The 15,926-nt window shown below is 38.4% G+C and overlaps 1 protein-coding gene across 1 annotated transcript in view; it reads right to left on the reverse strand.

Annotated features, from left to right (window-relative positions):
• Positions 1 to 12,407, reverse strand: part of LOC124276136 (cAMP-dependent protein kinase regulatory subunit) — a 163,672-nt gene extending 151,265 nt beyond the window's left edge. Inside the window, exon 1 of the mRNA XM_046711827.1 lies at positions 12,218 to 12,407. Within this exon, the coding sequence (XP_046567783.1) occupies positions 12,218 to 12,382 (165 nt within the window). The 5' untranslated portion in view covers positions 12,383 to 12,407. The remainder of the gene's footprint in view (positions 1 to 12,217) is intronic.
• Positions 12,408 to 15,926: the final 3,519 nt, after the last annotated feature.

Consider the following 15,926-nt stretch of genomic DNA (forward strand, 5'->3'; position numbering starts at 1 on the left):
CAACAATATCTCCTGATGAAGAATGCATGTCCAAAGAGTACTTCATTAGAGAAGAGTACTACCAACAAGCAGGAAGGAAGGAAACACAGGAAATGACACCCCTATCCGCAGGAAACAAGCAGATGCCGTCACTGGTAAAACACATACTGGATTTTGCGTTTTTCCTTATTACTCAGCTAATAATGCACTGACAACAACAGCTAAAAGTTGATTGAACTATACATTTGCCAGGTGTAACATTAATGAAAATGCTCCAATTATGGGACAAAGTATACCCCTAAGCAATGATGAATCAGTGGTGTGCTTTCTCCTGGAGCCCTTTGAACTAAATGTGCATGAATAGCATTACTCTGTTTTGTCACAGAGAAATGTCGTCAGGAGATTTTCATCCTTTGTCAGGACATTCATCTACATACCAATATCATATAACCACCATACTATGTCCTATATCATGAACCAATGTGAAGCCTACATTACAGCAGCCATAACACTGTGTTGGAAACAGGTGAGATGAGGTGAAATTGGGTTTAACGTCGTACTTGAGAATATTTCGCTCATATGATGACATGCATGCGTGTGTATGTGTATGTGCGGCTGCTTGTACTAGCCCGGACTGAAGCTGGTTTTATAGTGCTAGCCCACTGAGATACCATGCCGCAGTGAAGCATGAATACCCCACTCAGACACATTATTCTGACTCCGAGCCCACCAGTCCTTGTTGTACCCTTTAATGCCGGGCGCCAGGCAGGGACCAACAAGTACCATATTTTAACGTCTTTTGGTATGACGTGGTCGGGGATCGAACCCGCGACCTTCCGCTCTCCGGGCAGACGCTCTAACCACTACACCACGGAGGCGGTCGTTGGAAACAGGACCGATACAGCACTACTTACAGGATCAGGCCCTCACAATCAAATCAAGAAACCTTTACCAACACAACATCTGGTCTGGCAGCATCACTGTAGCAAATTGGCATTTTATGAAAACAAAAACCAATCTAAATCATAAGAAACAAGTCACACCAGCTCAATACCACAATTAAATCAAAATAATTTGACAAAATGAGAGAAATTGTGTACTATAAGATTTCATGAACTATATATTGTAACATCTTCTACTCCATGCAGCCGGCAACCCCCGTTCAAATCCCTTTAATAAGTGTGAAACATCTGCCTGATACCCAGCGATATACAGTGATATATGGTAGACAACATGCACAATTTGGGGTTCCTAGTTTCAAGAGTGAGTGAGTGAGTGAGTATGGTTTTTAGCAATATTCCAGCAATATCATGGCGGGGGACACCAGAAATGGGCTTAACACATTGTGCCCATGTGGGGAATCGAACCCGGATCTTCAGCATGACGAGCCAATGCTTTAACCACTAGGCTACCCCACCACCCCCCTGGTTTCAAGACCAATCAGTGGACATATGAGGAAATATAATCTGTGAACCTTGTTACATTATTAAGGTTGACACATTGTATAGAGAATCACCTGACACTCATTAGCTGTCACTGTTAACAAGCATGAGAAACTGGAGACCTGTTGTTCCAGAATCCCTACAGGAAGCTGCTTTCCCAGCTGATATAATTACACACAGGTCAGTTCCACAAGGCCAGGATCTCTCCAAACCAAACACGGCACCACAAGGTAACAATAGACCATAGTAATGGTCATCACTATGGTGACTGAAAATGTCTATCAACATGTCATACTGGAAGCCAATGCTATGGTCCAAGGACATACTGACTGTGGTGTCTGGCTTTCTGGAGCAACCATGAATTACTCAGAATTATATAACGGTACATGAATGTTTATACATTTCAGAAAAAGATGCAGTAAATGACACCAATAGAGTCACTTTTTCTAAGACAACAATCTTGAAGGCAAATGGCGATGCTCAGTAGTTGTAAAGAACATTATCTTTAAATATATATTTTTTGGAAATGTCCAAAATACCACTATAGAATCGTATTCACCAAACAAGTAAGGGGGTTGTCACAGGATTTGTTTGTTGTTTAACGCCGCACTCAGCAATATTCCAACTACATGGCGGTGGTCTGTAAATAATAGAGTCTGGACCAGACAATCCAGTGATCAACAGAATAAGCATCAATCTATGCAACTGGTATATAATACCATGTGTCAACCAAGTCAGCAAGCCTGACCCCCTGATCCTGCTAGTCCTGAAGACCAATTCTAACCCGGATGGTTTTCATAAGGAGGAACCTTGTAGCCAAATTCATCTACAGTTGTCAAGCCTTACATGAGAGGTATTTCTGAACTTGGGAGTATATTTGGACGTTTACCTTGCTTCGATGTCCTAAGCAATGGGGTAAATGACCAAGGGTTAAATGACACACCGGTCAAGGCAGCCAAAACTCTGATGTCTGATCTGTCCAGCCTTATTTTGCTATTTGGCCCTGATTCAAATGATGAAGCATGGTTAAATTTAAATAAAACCAGTTAACTCAACCACTGTTGCTGGAACCATTTCTATTGAAGACAAGTTAGCTTAAAATTTAACATATATACTAGGCCCAAAACAAATTACACATGTCAAATGTCAGTCTCAGCTAAAAATAGGAACTACCAACCCTGGACCTCACATGGGAACTTCAAGTTCGAATTATTTGTTTGAATTCAGTTATTTGTTGATTATAAATATAACATATTTAATTTCTAAATTTAAAATGATATATAATTACCTATTTTATTGTGATCTATGATTACAAGCAATCTGTGAAGCTTGTCACATACCCCTATAATCCTGAGAATATGAAACCAATTCACAGTTCTGAAGGGCGGTGTGGTAGCCTAATGGTTAAAGTGTTGGCTCGTCACGCCAAAGACATGAGTTCGAATCCCCACATGGGTACAATGTGTGAAGGCCATTTCTGGTGTCCCCGCCGTGATGCTGCTGGCATACTGCCAAAAGCGGAGTAAAACCAAACTCACTAACAATTCTGAAAGCGAATTGTCAGCCATATTAAAGGAAATGTCATGGCGAATATCCACATAAGGATCAACTTGCATTACATGATAGAGTTTCAGGCAGGAAATGACAAAATGGATTATTACATGGATTTCGAGAACTGACATGCTATCTCTGTGAGGCATCATGTACAGACATCAGATCAATACAGGAAGTATTTCAAGGATTCCAATTTCCAAGTTTACCTGATCCTAGACACTTACCAACATTGGCACTGTGCCATCAGCCAACTAAAATGTTGTAAATACCATTGGCACGTGTTTTATCCAACAGTCACTACATGCGATATAAACATTGAAAAACCTGACAAAATACAGGACCAAATGACAATGCAATACCATATTCATTAAGTAATCAACAACCATTATCTCTTGTCAACTACTAATATCTTTCAAATTAAAGATCTGTAATTACCTACAGACATCTACATATCAAACCCTATCAATATTCAAATTCTCAGACCCTTGATGTCAAGGATCGGTAGCTGTCCTCCGACTTCAGCGCCATCAGGCGAAAACACTACCATACCCAGAGCCCCCTCAACCACAAGGAGGAGTAGAGGCAATCATCAGCAAGCACAACGATCGGAAACCAATCAATTCCGACAAAAATAGATGAGAGTCACCTCCTACCCTCTGTTCACTAGTCTCTGAACCCGAGCCTCGCTTCGTCTTTTCATCAGGCATGGGGGCTGGCTGTACAGCATCCAAACAACTGACGGCTTCCAGGCGAATTATGTGCATGTATTTGTTCAAAAATCCTTAATGAAACTTTGATTGGGTGACATAATTTGATATCGAACACTTCCACCTTTGCTGCAGTCCAGCCGAAAATATACTTGAATATGCCGGACGTGGGTCTCCCGAGACCCGATTTCTTATTGTGCCAGGGCTATCTGTTTTATTGATCAGCATCCTAGACAGATACAGGCCAGCCTCGACAGTGAGAACTACACTTGCCCCGGAAGAAGATGAATAAACACTCAAATCATCTCCGACAGTTCCTGGCTTCCACTCTCATGTCCAGCATGTTTTCCAAGTTTACCCTTCAAGCATGAAGAATTATCAATCAGCGTCTGGGTATCTGAATCAGTTCCATTGCCAGACAGAAACACGTGAATGACGTAACGGAATCATTTTGGGCTGTCAGTGATCTTCTTGTTAAAGGCACCATGTCCACCAGGGCACCTTGACTTGGGGTGTAGCTGCATTCACTCCCTTTACCAAGGGTATCTCATAATGGTCCATACTTCTACTATAAACAAGGGGCAGTGGAACTATTTACAGTCCACTCTTAATGCCCTGAAAAGATGAAAGCCTTTGTTACTTCAGTTACCGAGAAGTGACAGTCATGCTCATTCCTGCTGGGACACATGCACATTCCAGTACTCTTGACATGACACTAAGTGACAGGCACTGTTTCTAGGATTCAGAAGACACTCTCTCCAGGAAGACTAATGCATAGTGTTTGAAAATACTTAATTTTGATTGATACAAGCAACAATATTTAAATTATAATAGCACAGCAATGAACTGAAGAAAGTCTACACATGCTTAATTTTGAGCTCTTACGAAAGAACTGTTAAAAAAGGGAAAAAAAGCATAGTTCCAGGACCATGAGGCAGACTATCATACTGGACTGATGGGGCACCTGTTTCTAATGTTGCAAACTCCAATGATTAAGCAATCCACAGCCAATCAAAGATGCACTCATTACGTCTTGCATGAAGGTAAAGCCTTTCCCTACTCAAGGGCATACACACTGTTACACTGTGTGTTGCTCTCTATATTAGATTACCTGAATGAGAAAGGTTTGGCAATTTGGCATTTCCTACCATCGCACCTTTTTTTTGCCAAAATTTCATGGTACACAATTACTGCAGGTAGACGTGTCAGTTAGCTGGTTTAAATACCGCTTTCAATATCTCAATTATTTGATTGTGTGTGGTTTAAAGTGGGAGGAATGTCAGAAGTCATGCAGGTCGAAGACAATTACCATGGTATTATAATACTGAAGGACTGAAATGATAATTACTGTCAACAGGGAATTAAAACCCAAATTCACAAAAACCCTGACTCAAGATCCTGGTATGACTAAAGGGGCACAATTTTCTTAACAATGTGTAATGCCGAGGCCAACATACTCGAATAGTTGGCCATACTTATTTCGCTTATTAAAAAAATAATAAATGTCAAATAATACAATTAAGTAACTCACACGAGGGGTGTAACAAGTGATCAAACTACTGATACACTCCTAACAGTAATACCAGCCACCTGAATGGGTGTACATGTATAACAATAGACTGATAATCAAAACATCTTGTACATATTTAGCATTGATAGATAATTTTGTTGGAGGACACCATGTAGAAACCTTTGTGACAATATTTGTGAAGCTTATGCTCTCAAGTATATAAACTTATAAAAAACATATAAAAAATTGACACATGCCGACAGCAGATACTACACAAAGTATGTGGTGTGCCTAATAAAAGTGGATATCCTGGTTTGAATCATAACTAGAGACAGACTGAAGACTATTAAATATCTTATCACTTAGGAATTATATTATGAGGTATATCTTATATATACAACTCAAACAAGTTGAGATTCTCTCATATGACTACAGGTAATCAGTAATCCAATTCTTTCATATTAAAAGTTAATCTGTCATCACTCTGTCCATCCAGTGGGAAACACCTATTACTTGCATCCATTCTCATGTTTATGTATAGAGGATGTAATACATTGCATCCGGTAAAACCTTAATGAGACTACAAGCTACATTTGGGAGAACAGGTCTTTATTAGTTTAATGGGCTTGTACACATTCAGAATGAAGGTTGGGGGATGAACACTAATATTCAGCTTGTAAAATCCTGTATACAACACTGGTGGGACATGTGACAAAAGTAACATGACTGTTCACAGGCTACAAAGGCTTACATACTGTTAAATATTTATGTAATGTCTGAGGCCGATCAATTACTGACAGAGCACACAGGATCTGTAGTGACATGTCATATGACAGCGGTATCCAACTAGATCGGACTTAAGCCATTGTTATAGTGTAAATCAGAGTCACCTTACTCTTCCACACAAATCTACATTTGAATCATCTGTGGAAAAGGAGCCATTTTCTGGGCTCTTTTCCATAACATATTGAAAAATAATTAACATAACATGTGATGCCATGTAGGTCTAAATGTGTGACTACTACCTCCCATTTCTCTTTAAAATCTCACTAACTATTGAGTCTGGCCAGACAGATAGGCCTTTATGTTATGCTGAGTGCTTAGCCAATAAATCACAATGTGAGGGAGACAGGGTATTAAACTGTCAACAGTCACCCCTACTGACACACACATCAATGGGTGAGAGACGAGATACTGGTCAATGTTATTCACAGCATGCATAATGAAAAGGCCAGGACACTGCAACAGTCACAAGGTTCGGTTCGGCTCCACTGACACATTCATAGATACATAGCGTATGCAAAACCTGGCTTTCCTACAATTAAACTGTAATCACAAAGAATGGTATTAGGTAAGCGATTGAGTTTAGTTTTGTGCCGCCTTTTAGCAATATTCCACTAGTTTCCAGCAATATCATGGAGGGAACACCAGAAATGGGCTTCACAGATTGTACCCATGTGGGGAGTTGAACCCAGTGAACTAAGATTCCTCTGGATCTCAACATTTCAAGTTTCAGCGTAACAGATATTCATCCACCCTAAAAGAATCTCTGTCAAAACCTATACATTTTCACCTTTGTCAAGAAGTATTTCATGGTCATGGTTAGCCAAAAATGGAAATTCATCAAAATTCGGACCAAACTACATCCAAAGAGGCCAAAGCTACCAACACTTTCAGTCATCCTTCAAAGCAACATCCTTCACAGATCCGCTTTCTGCTGAAACCTTCGGGCAATCAGCAGTTTTCATAATGTTCCTCACACATCTCCACAACACAAACATAATCAACCAGACCATACTAAAGGATGCAAGTTAATCCTGTTGTTACATGATCTGGTCGGTAAAAGTGTTCATATAATATCTGGACTTATGCTTTAGATCTATTTTACAAATAAATTTTATTCAAATGCATACATTGTTCATATTAATTTCAGTGGAATCATGACTCAACTGATGGTCAGATCCCACCAATATCTACCATAGGCAGATTACTACTTTTACGGCATAATTTGAACCTCATGGACTGTAATCTCAGAACCTTCAGTTTACTCTCTCTGCCTTTGTACATAGCACAGTTTGTGTTGCATTGAAAAAAAGTTACATAACCTAGGAGATTGACAGTTATCACTTCCATTTCAGAAAATATGTTCCAAATCTGCTTTCTTTCAAAAGCAAAAGATGACATGTTTATAACTGATGTTGCAGCATAACTAGAGTACTTCTGGAAATACCACTGCAGATCCACGTGAAAGCCTAAAGCCTATCTTACAGTAAGACATACAGTTGTCTACTAATACCTAGACCTCAGGGCAAATTACTCCGAACATACCACATTCACTCAGCAAATTAGCACAATCAACGCTACAAGAGAACACTATAAAAACTACACCAAGCTGCACCAGACATTGATAGATGTGCAGCGCTTTTTCACTATCAGTTCATTCAGATATACATGCAAGTTGTTAGGTTAATCGCTAACACAGGAAGATCAATTGGACAAATGAACTGAGCTGACACTAAGCACATTTATGGATATTTTTTTCTCTTAATGAGACATTCTACATTATATAACCATATATTATATACTGTGATGCTTTGCTTGATTGGATGGTAGAGCTAAGCTCACACTAAAAAAGGAAATATCCGAGGATTTCCGAGTGTTACGAAGTTTTCCGAATGCCAAGTCAAAATACTGGTTTTCGATCAGCGTATCGCAATACGTATCGTTTTCATGTCTGAACCGGTAAATACCGGTAAACCGGTTATATTGCGCAGCCCTACTAGACATACACATCACCATCAGCTGAAGTCTACACACAGACACAGACATAGAGAGAGACAAACACACACACACACATTGAACTTACTTTCGACACAGGTCAGTCCTATTTAGTTGCATAAGACTAAACAGGGCTCGAAAATTCCACTTGTCCGCTCGTATTGACGACTAAAAATTGTTTCGGGCAAGTAAAAAAAAAACATTATTTGCTTGTCCTAATGGACGAGTACGTTTTCTGACCCAAAAGTTACATTTTCTTTTTCTTTGAAGATCAGCTATCTTAAATGGTGAACGAATTCAATTTTGTCAAAGATTTTGCACAGAAGACAAAGTAAGTAATGTTTAATGTAGTTTTATTCCAAGTATACATTTTGAAATAAAGTAATTTAAATTCATATTCATTATGATGCATGATCTAAAGGGCAAGTACAATTTTAGAAGGATGTGTGGAAAGTCCATATTACTTAGATTTAATTTTTCGAGCCCTGCTAAACATGAAAATTTACAGGAATAGGCACCAATGTAGTCTGTCTCACTGTCCCCGAACCACATTATTTTCCCTACTGCCAAGCCCTATCTTGACTTGACTTGACTTGAGTTTTGGTTTTACGCCGCTTTTAGCAATATTCCAGCAACATCACGGCGGGGGACACCAGAAATGGGCTTCACACATTGTGCCCATGTGGGGATCAAGCCCTATGTACAGTGCTAACGTCCTAAATATAGCAAGTCTAGATTTCCTCAGGTTCAGGATCTCTGGTCTCCCTGGGGCTCCTTTTCAATTTAAATGGGCTTGTTTGTTAGTATCAAAATTATATATATTCAGAGACTAAGCGTTAGTGAAGCACCAATGGTGAACATATTAAGTAGTCCACAGCTCATTCCAGACAAGAAGTTTATGAAAAGTAACTTAATTTAGGAAGAAGAGATCTATTCTGTTCAGAATTTGTTTGTGTATTTCATTAAAGTCAGCAAGTTTAAACCATTGCTATATCTAATCAAATGAATCTTACCCAAACCCAACTGCCCGTAAAATATTTGTTGTGTGCAACAACAAAGACAATGGAGATAACTCCAAGGCATTTTTTAAAAAATAATTATGCTTACAAATAATTTCTGCCCTATGGAAACTGTATAGTGATATGTTTTATAAAACTTTGGCATGTAATATATTCAATGCACAACTTGAAACTTAATATACAAACATATGTTCCCAATACAACATCTATATGTGAGGCTGAAGAAATACTGAAGAAAATATTCACATTTTTCAGAGCTATTTAATGAGAGGAACAAAATACCTCATTGATTACAAAACAAATAATGACAAGCACAAAATAATCCATTGATCGCAGGACTTGAAGACAGTTAACATACCAGCGACTGGGTCAGAGATTCAGGCAGGCAATGCAACAACTATAATCCTATCATCTGGGCTGATACGACTTTTCTGACTAATCATAAACTTTCATTGCTGAGTGTGGCGTAAAACTAAACTCACTCACTCCTTTGACTTTCATAGGAAGATGATATTTTAATGTAGAAAGTTGTGAACAAAATTATCAATATGTATGCAACACAATGCCTTTCACAAAGCATATTTAATTAAACACCTTTCTCAAGTTTCTTTTAAACACCAGGGATTTACATGGAGTCCTGTATTTGAAGGTCCCTAGGACTCATACTCTTAATTTTCTGGGGAATTAAATTGCAAATAATACCATAACCCAGCTAGTAGCAAACTCAGTGATAACGTATTGTCACTTGATTGGAATTTTTACAAAAAGTATATAGCCATTTTCTGAGTCCCTGTGGATGCGCTAATATATTTTTTTGCCTCCATTGTCAATTTTTTATGAGTATAGGACGCAGGAATTCACGTCCTGTAAATCCCTGGAACACACAGTATATTTACATATACACATGTGATTGTGAACAGGCTACAAATTCCATCTTGTTTGAACTTTGTTGTTTCTCTCCAGATCAAGCTATGATATCAAGTGTAACTCATTATACTGTATTTGATTTTAATAAGATAATCCTCTTTGTCAATTATATACATCTCTGTTGTGCCAATTAAGCTGTATGCTGTAATTATATACAAACAAAAGAAGGCAAGGTCTCCTCAACAAATTTACAAAAGTAACTCAAACTACTATACCAATGGATGCTCTTGATATTCAATCTAATCGAATTTTGAGTTCATTGGAATATGTACAAACTTTTGGTATGTCATGTTCAATGTACATGTAAAGGTTAAGATATATATATGCAATATCAGCAAACATAAAATATGTTGGCTGCTTATGTTGCGACTCAGTAAAGTTAACAAGAAGTACCATCTTTAACATTTATAATTATGACATATCAGGGGATCAAGCCATTGACAATCTGATCTCCATCTATATACTTAATCTATTATTTTATGGAGGCAGCAAATTAAATTACCAATTGGTAACATAAACAATGGTGTAGAACAGTGGATGAACGCACCTGAAGGTATGCTAACATAGTGCAGCAAGCAGGTTCTGATCCACACTACGCCTATACAAGTAACACTTCAAATCATACAAAGATCTATACTTTAGTATGCGGTCACTTGAACTGCTGAATTTCTATTATCATGTTTCCTGATTTGGAATTGATGGATATTTCAATAGAACATGAGATAACCCATTACCATGGAGATCTGTACCCAAGACAAATGGCTAACCCACATCTAAAATTCATGCCAGATTCGTACCTTATTTGGAGCATTTGTACTTTGAGACCGTTCATAATTTATGGCTTGTTTTGTGTGTGTGTGTGTGTGTGTGTGTGTGTGTGTGTGTGTGTGTGTGTGTGTGTGTGTGTGTTAAATGATGATTTTCATGGAGAAGCAAGTACAATGTGAGTGACACCCCCTCTAAAATTTATGCACAAAATAAGTGACCCCCCATCCGCTTTCCATAATTTCTGAGGATGATTTTATATAATTTTATGTAAAAAATTGCTGACCGCCCTAGATCGTGTGTACAAAATTGCTGACTCACCCCTAGCTCCCCAGAACAAAATGGGAGATCCCCCTTAAAATCATCAACACCCCCCACCATAAATTATGAATGGTCCCTTTATTTCAGTGATCTGTAACCTAATTTGGAAGAAAGACATTTAAAAAGTTTATTCATTTTCCATCATTTACTAATTACCATTTCAATTATTCACTCATTTTTTTAACATTTCAAACATCCATTCACTAGTTGGTGAATGAACAATCAACCAATTACCTCATTCAATGTCTGTGATTCTATTCAAGTGGCTTAATCATTGTTAATTGCTGAACTAATAACTGTGATTTCAATTACCCTTTTTGATATATTAGATTTGTTTGATGTTTAACACTTCACTCAGCAATATTCGAGCTATATGGCGGCAGTCTGTCTACCAATGTCCAGTGATCAACAGCATGAGAAACAAAACATAATTTAAAAAATGGAGTTAACTCAATCGGCCGTGGCAGCATATTGTTGCTTTGGAAATTAAACATTTTTGGAAGTAGGTCAGTGTAAGACGAAGTTTACACATTTGATGATTACACTACTCATGAGTGGTTATATGAAACACAAGTCACACAAAGACGATCACTGTTTTTAATCCTATATATTTTCATTGGGTCACTGCTGAATCATTATTGTGGCATATCATAGGCATTTTCATTGCTTATGGATTCTCTTTTTGGGGTCAAGTTATCAGGTGGATTGGATCCAAGTGTGTATCTATAGGCTGTCCAACATTTAGTCACAAGTCTGACATAAATGTTCAGATACAGGTCTCTGTGGGTACAGGGTATCAGTTTCTGTTCAAAAACAGGACTGACAAAATCATAACAATGTTTACTGTTACATCGTCTATCACATGGAGCTATGGTTCACTAAATACTGAAATAATGCATAATGGTGCAGAATATTTATACCATAATCGTAAACATCTTCTGCATCATTAAATGTCTATTATCTGGACCATTCGACAGGAGGCAGAGATGATAACAATGATTATCATCTGGTGAATGTTTAACATAATTAAATATATGCATGCCATGTTCATGTTTAATCCTCATGGGCATGTTATCTATGTGCAAGAGCAAAACTATGATGATACAACAGCTAAAACCGCTGACAGCAAAACATAACCTGGGGTTACTGAGAGCAAACACTAAACTTCCCATGTGCAGAGATTTACACGCTGACAATACGAAATTTGTATCTCACCTTTTCTAGGCGGTCGAAATGTTCTTTTAAAAAGACAATGGGGTTATCTGGTTTGTTGACACATAGCTGTACGATGCAGTCTTTTAGCAGCTGTTGTATGCTGTATTTCTGCACGTAGTTCTCGCATTCTTTTAAACTCTGCTCCTCGTCCGTGTTAGCCGCCATGTTGATGTTGATATGAAGCAACAAGTAAGGTAAAGTAGCGTAAAAGGTATTGGTTCTCCCAGTCGACTTCCTTTTTCTCTTAACCAATAGGATTGCAGGTTACATACGCGCACCTTGTGGCTAATATCCGGAGCATTCAACAAGTCTAAGAAGTTGATTAGATAGGGGAATGCACGAAAGACTTGTGTTTCCTTTATTGTGAAAATAGGTAATGTTTCTGTTGTAAAGTTGCATCAAATTCTGAACCCGCCAATATCTTGACGTAGCATCACTTGACACTCGATCCACCAGCTCCCTCTGCTGTGACGTCAATCCCCAAATCGTAACTTCATTAGCACTCCTCTGAGGCGGTGTGTGAACGGTATAGTTTGTTTCAAATTTTGTACGTTTATGTACCGGTGCCAAATTGGTGGAAATACCAGAGTGAAATTATTTGACCTTATTAACTATTCAGAGGTCGTAAATCATGGTTTGGGGATAGCGATATGTTGCATGCTGATACAAGATCACATCAATATTGAGACGAAGTATTTATTATCAGATGAGAAATCCAAGTGTATCACAATGTTTCACTTATCATATTTTATTTCATTTGTTGAAATCACAATAGCTTCATGAACCATCTGCACATACAAGAAGAATGGTATACAAAGCTGGTTTGTGTGTCTCAAACTACGTGAGAAATTGAAGCTGAAGATCTGTGATCTGAAGGTAGAACTGCCTGTCTATGATATGACGAGTAGCACGCCCTTGTTTGCACGGTTGGTTGCACATATTTGCACAGAAGCGCCAACTGACCCATGAAATAAGCTGCTTAATAAGACATGCTAGACACAATACGTATTCAACATATATTAAACAACATATATTATCCAAGAAACATGATGGGGATCACTTAGAATGGACTTCACACAATGTACCCATCTGGCAATAAGCACGCACCAACACACGCGCACACGTATATGCACTTTTCCCCACAATCTTTTGTGGCCCCGTGATATGGTGTTAACTGGACTATGTATAATGAATATTCATTTGTTTACACGTTGTGAATCAGGTTCTTAAACCTGAGTGCAATTACACACATGGATATCTGGAATCTTCGTTACGACCTTATTCTCGGTATATGTTAAAGCATTAGTATGACAATAAAATAGGTTTATACGAATAAAGTAAGACACTACAAATTGCTCACAAGACCATGTAACCTCGAAACGTTGCAAACTGAAATTCACCAAACATAATTACGTTTTAGTTCAGTTAAACGATTTTAACGATGTCACTGTCATCGGCAACGTGTCACGAAGCTGACAGCATTACATTTGACCAGAGGCTTTATTCAGTGTAAGGCTTTAGGGAAAATGCAATAAAGACGGATACTCCGTATTACATATTTCATTTACGTGAGTGCGCTGTACCATTTACGTTCAAAAGTCTAACACTGGTTTAATCTCCATCCCGTTCAACAGAATGATGACGTGCTTTATGTAAAACCCAACATCATCTTCATTGTAAATATGACAGACACGTTAAGATTTTCTTTAAATAGGCAATTAAGATGGATATACCCCAGTGCTTACTTAACATGTCCTGGTTTTACTCCTTTAACCATTGTTACCACATGGATGAAATTCACAGTTATTGATGTAACACACCAAGCACTATGAGAGTGGATTTGAACCTTCAGCCAGCGGATCTAAGGGGCGAATTACAGCACAGGGCCCTGTTCCTCAAAGCTATCGTAGTGCTACGACTGTCGTAAGTCTATGTTAAAGTATGGGAGTTCCGATCATCTTAGGGTTACCATCGCTTTGAGGAACGGGGCCCTGGACTGTCCAAGTCTCATTTTGAAGACAAAGGTTTAATTCCAAATGTCTACAACCGGGACAGACCATTCTTTTTGTCGCTTTGTGGATCTTGGCACTGTCCCCATTTGAACATAACCATCAGTGCTCTGGGTCCGACTTCAACAACTGAAATAGGCTTAGTTATCAGATCGCTTAGTGTCTGGAAGCTCAGTATTGCGTCAAGATACAGTTGGCCGAGTGGTTGTATGTGCTGAATTTCGCTGTGCAGAGCTGCGTCCCTCAGATGCACGGAATCACTCAACCCCATGGGTTCCAGTGCCAGATTTCATCAGCATGAGTGTTAAATGTTACGACCAGCGTCAACTCAGGCATTTCTATTTCTGACACGAAGTCGTAAAATTGAAATAATGTTTAAAACTGCGTTGAACCCGGCATTGGAAACAACACAAATGCAAACAAAATGTCGCTTCGTCAGTTTTCCTAAAATATTTACCACATCTACTCAATGGAAATTATGGTCCACTAAGCAAAAATCAACATTCCAATGACGTCATTGGGGGAATATAATTGATTATCAGCGTACACTGGCACGTTCTGAACATTTGGAAATCGATAACTGAATGTATTTCAAGATATTTTCGGTCTAACGTCCCGGTGGATCGCTGAAACAATCACTTCACATCTCACATGATCAAACTGTTTTCTCAAAATCAATAATTTCTTTCATATGTTTTTGTCTGTGTTTGTGTGTGTCTTCCTCATTTAAAAATCTGCTGCTGTGTTGTGAACTTATATCCTTAAAAGGCAGGAAATAACAATTCAAACATGTCTATAATGTGTACCTGATGAGATTTAATGATTTATAGCCTCTGTTTGAAAACAAACAAGCCGTTGTTTCATAGTTGCGACAGAAAACGTTTGTCATTATTAATGTCGAATGTTTACCACCTCATGTATGAAAACAGAAACCACGTGAACATCCGGGTATTATTTTCCTCAGTAACTAAGGGGATCGGGTGGTCAACCCCGCCGATGCATGCTATAGTATATTCCACGAGTGCAGATCAATACTCAGGATGTCAATCACAAGGTTGTCTAGTCCAGACCGCTGTCATGTTGCTGAGATATTGCCGAGCGCGGCGTTACACAACAATCAAACAGTTGTAATGACATCAAACAGATATACCAGGGCAGCTACAGTGAAATATATCCAACAACATTTTCAGGACAGTCTTGTAACATATATCAACTACAAGGGCAGCTAGAGTGACATATACTGAGTCATAGCCTGAAGCTATAGCATGATGTACTCAGGACAGCGTGCATATACATTCATGAAGACATATCTGAGACTTTGAATATATGCAACACAAGTGTTATTCAAGTGACTACTTGTTTTGAGAAGTATATGTCGAGATACCCGTTAGTCTAGACGAGTACGACCATGAGATAGTTGTCGTGTTGTCAAAATAGACTCGGCGTTATTAAGTGAAGGATCAAGCTGTTGGTAACACTATTTCTTAAAAGTTGTAAAATCTTCTTTTTTGTTTGAAATATATACAACTGATTTTTTTTCAAACTTTCTTAACAGTATGGGAAAACACATCAGGCCGTTGAAATGTAATTATTTCGTTCTTTTACGTCCGATACATTCTGTTACAAATGGCGCGTTTTTAATCAAATTGTCAATATGGAAATCCACCTGCCACATAATGTCAATGATTTGCACGTGCATA

The sequence above is a fragment of the Haliotis rubra genome, unplaced genomic scaffold (genome assembly GCF_003918875.1).
Source record: "Haliotis rubra isolate DU_JTF1 unplaced genomic scaffold, ASM391887v1 Scf105, whole genome shotgun sequence".
NCBI classification, from domain to species: domain Eukaryota; kingdom Metazoa; phylum Mollusca; class Gastropoda; order Lepetellida; family Haliotidae; genus Haliotis; species Haliotis rubra.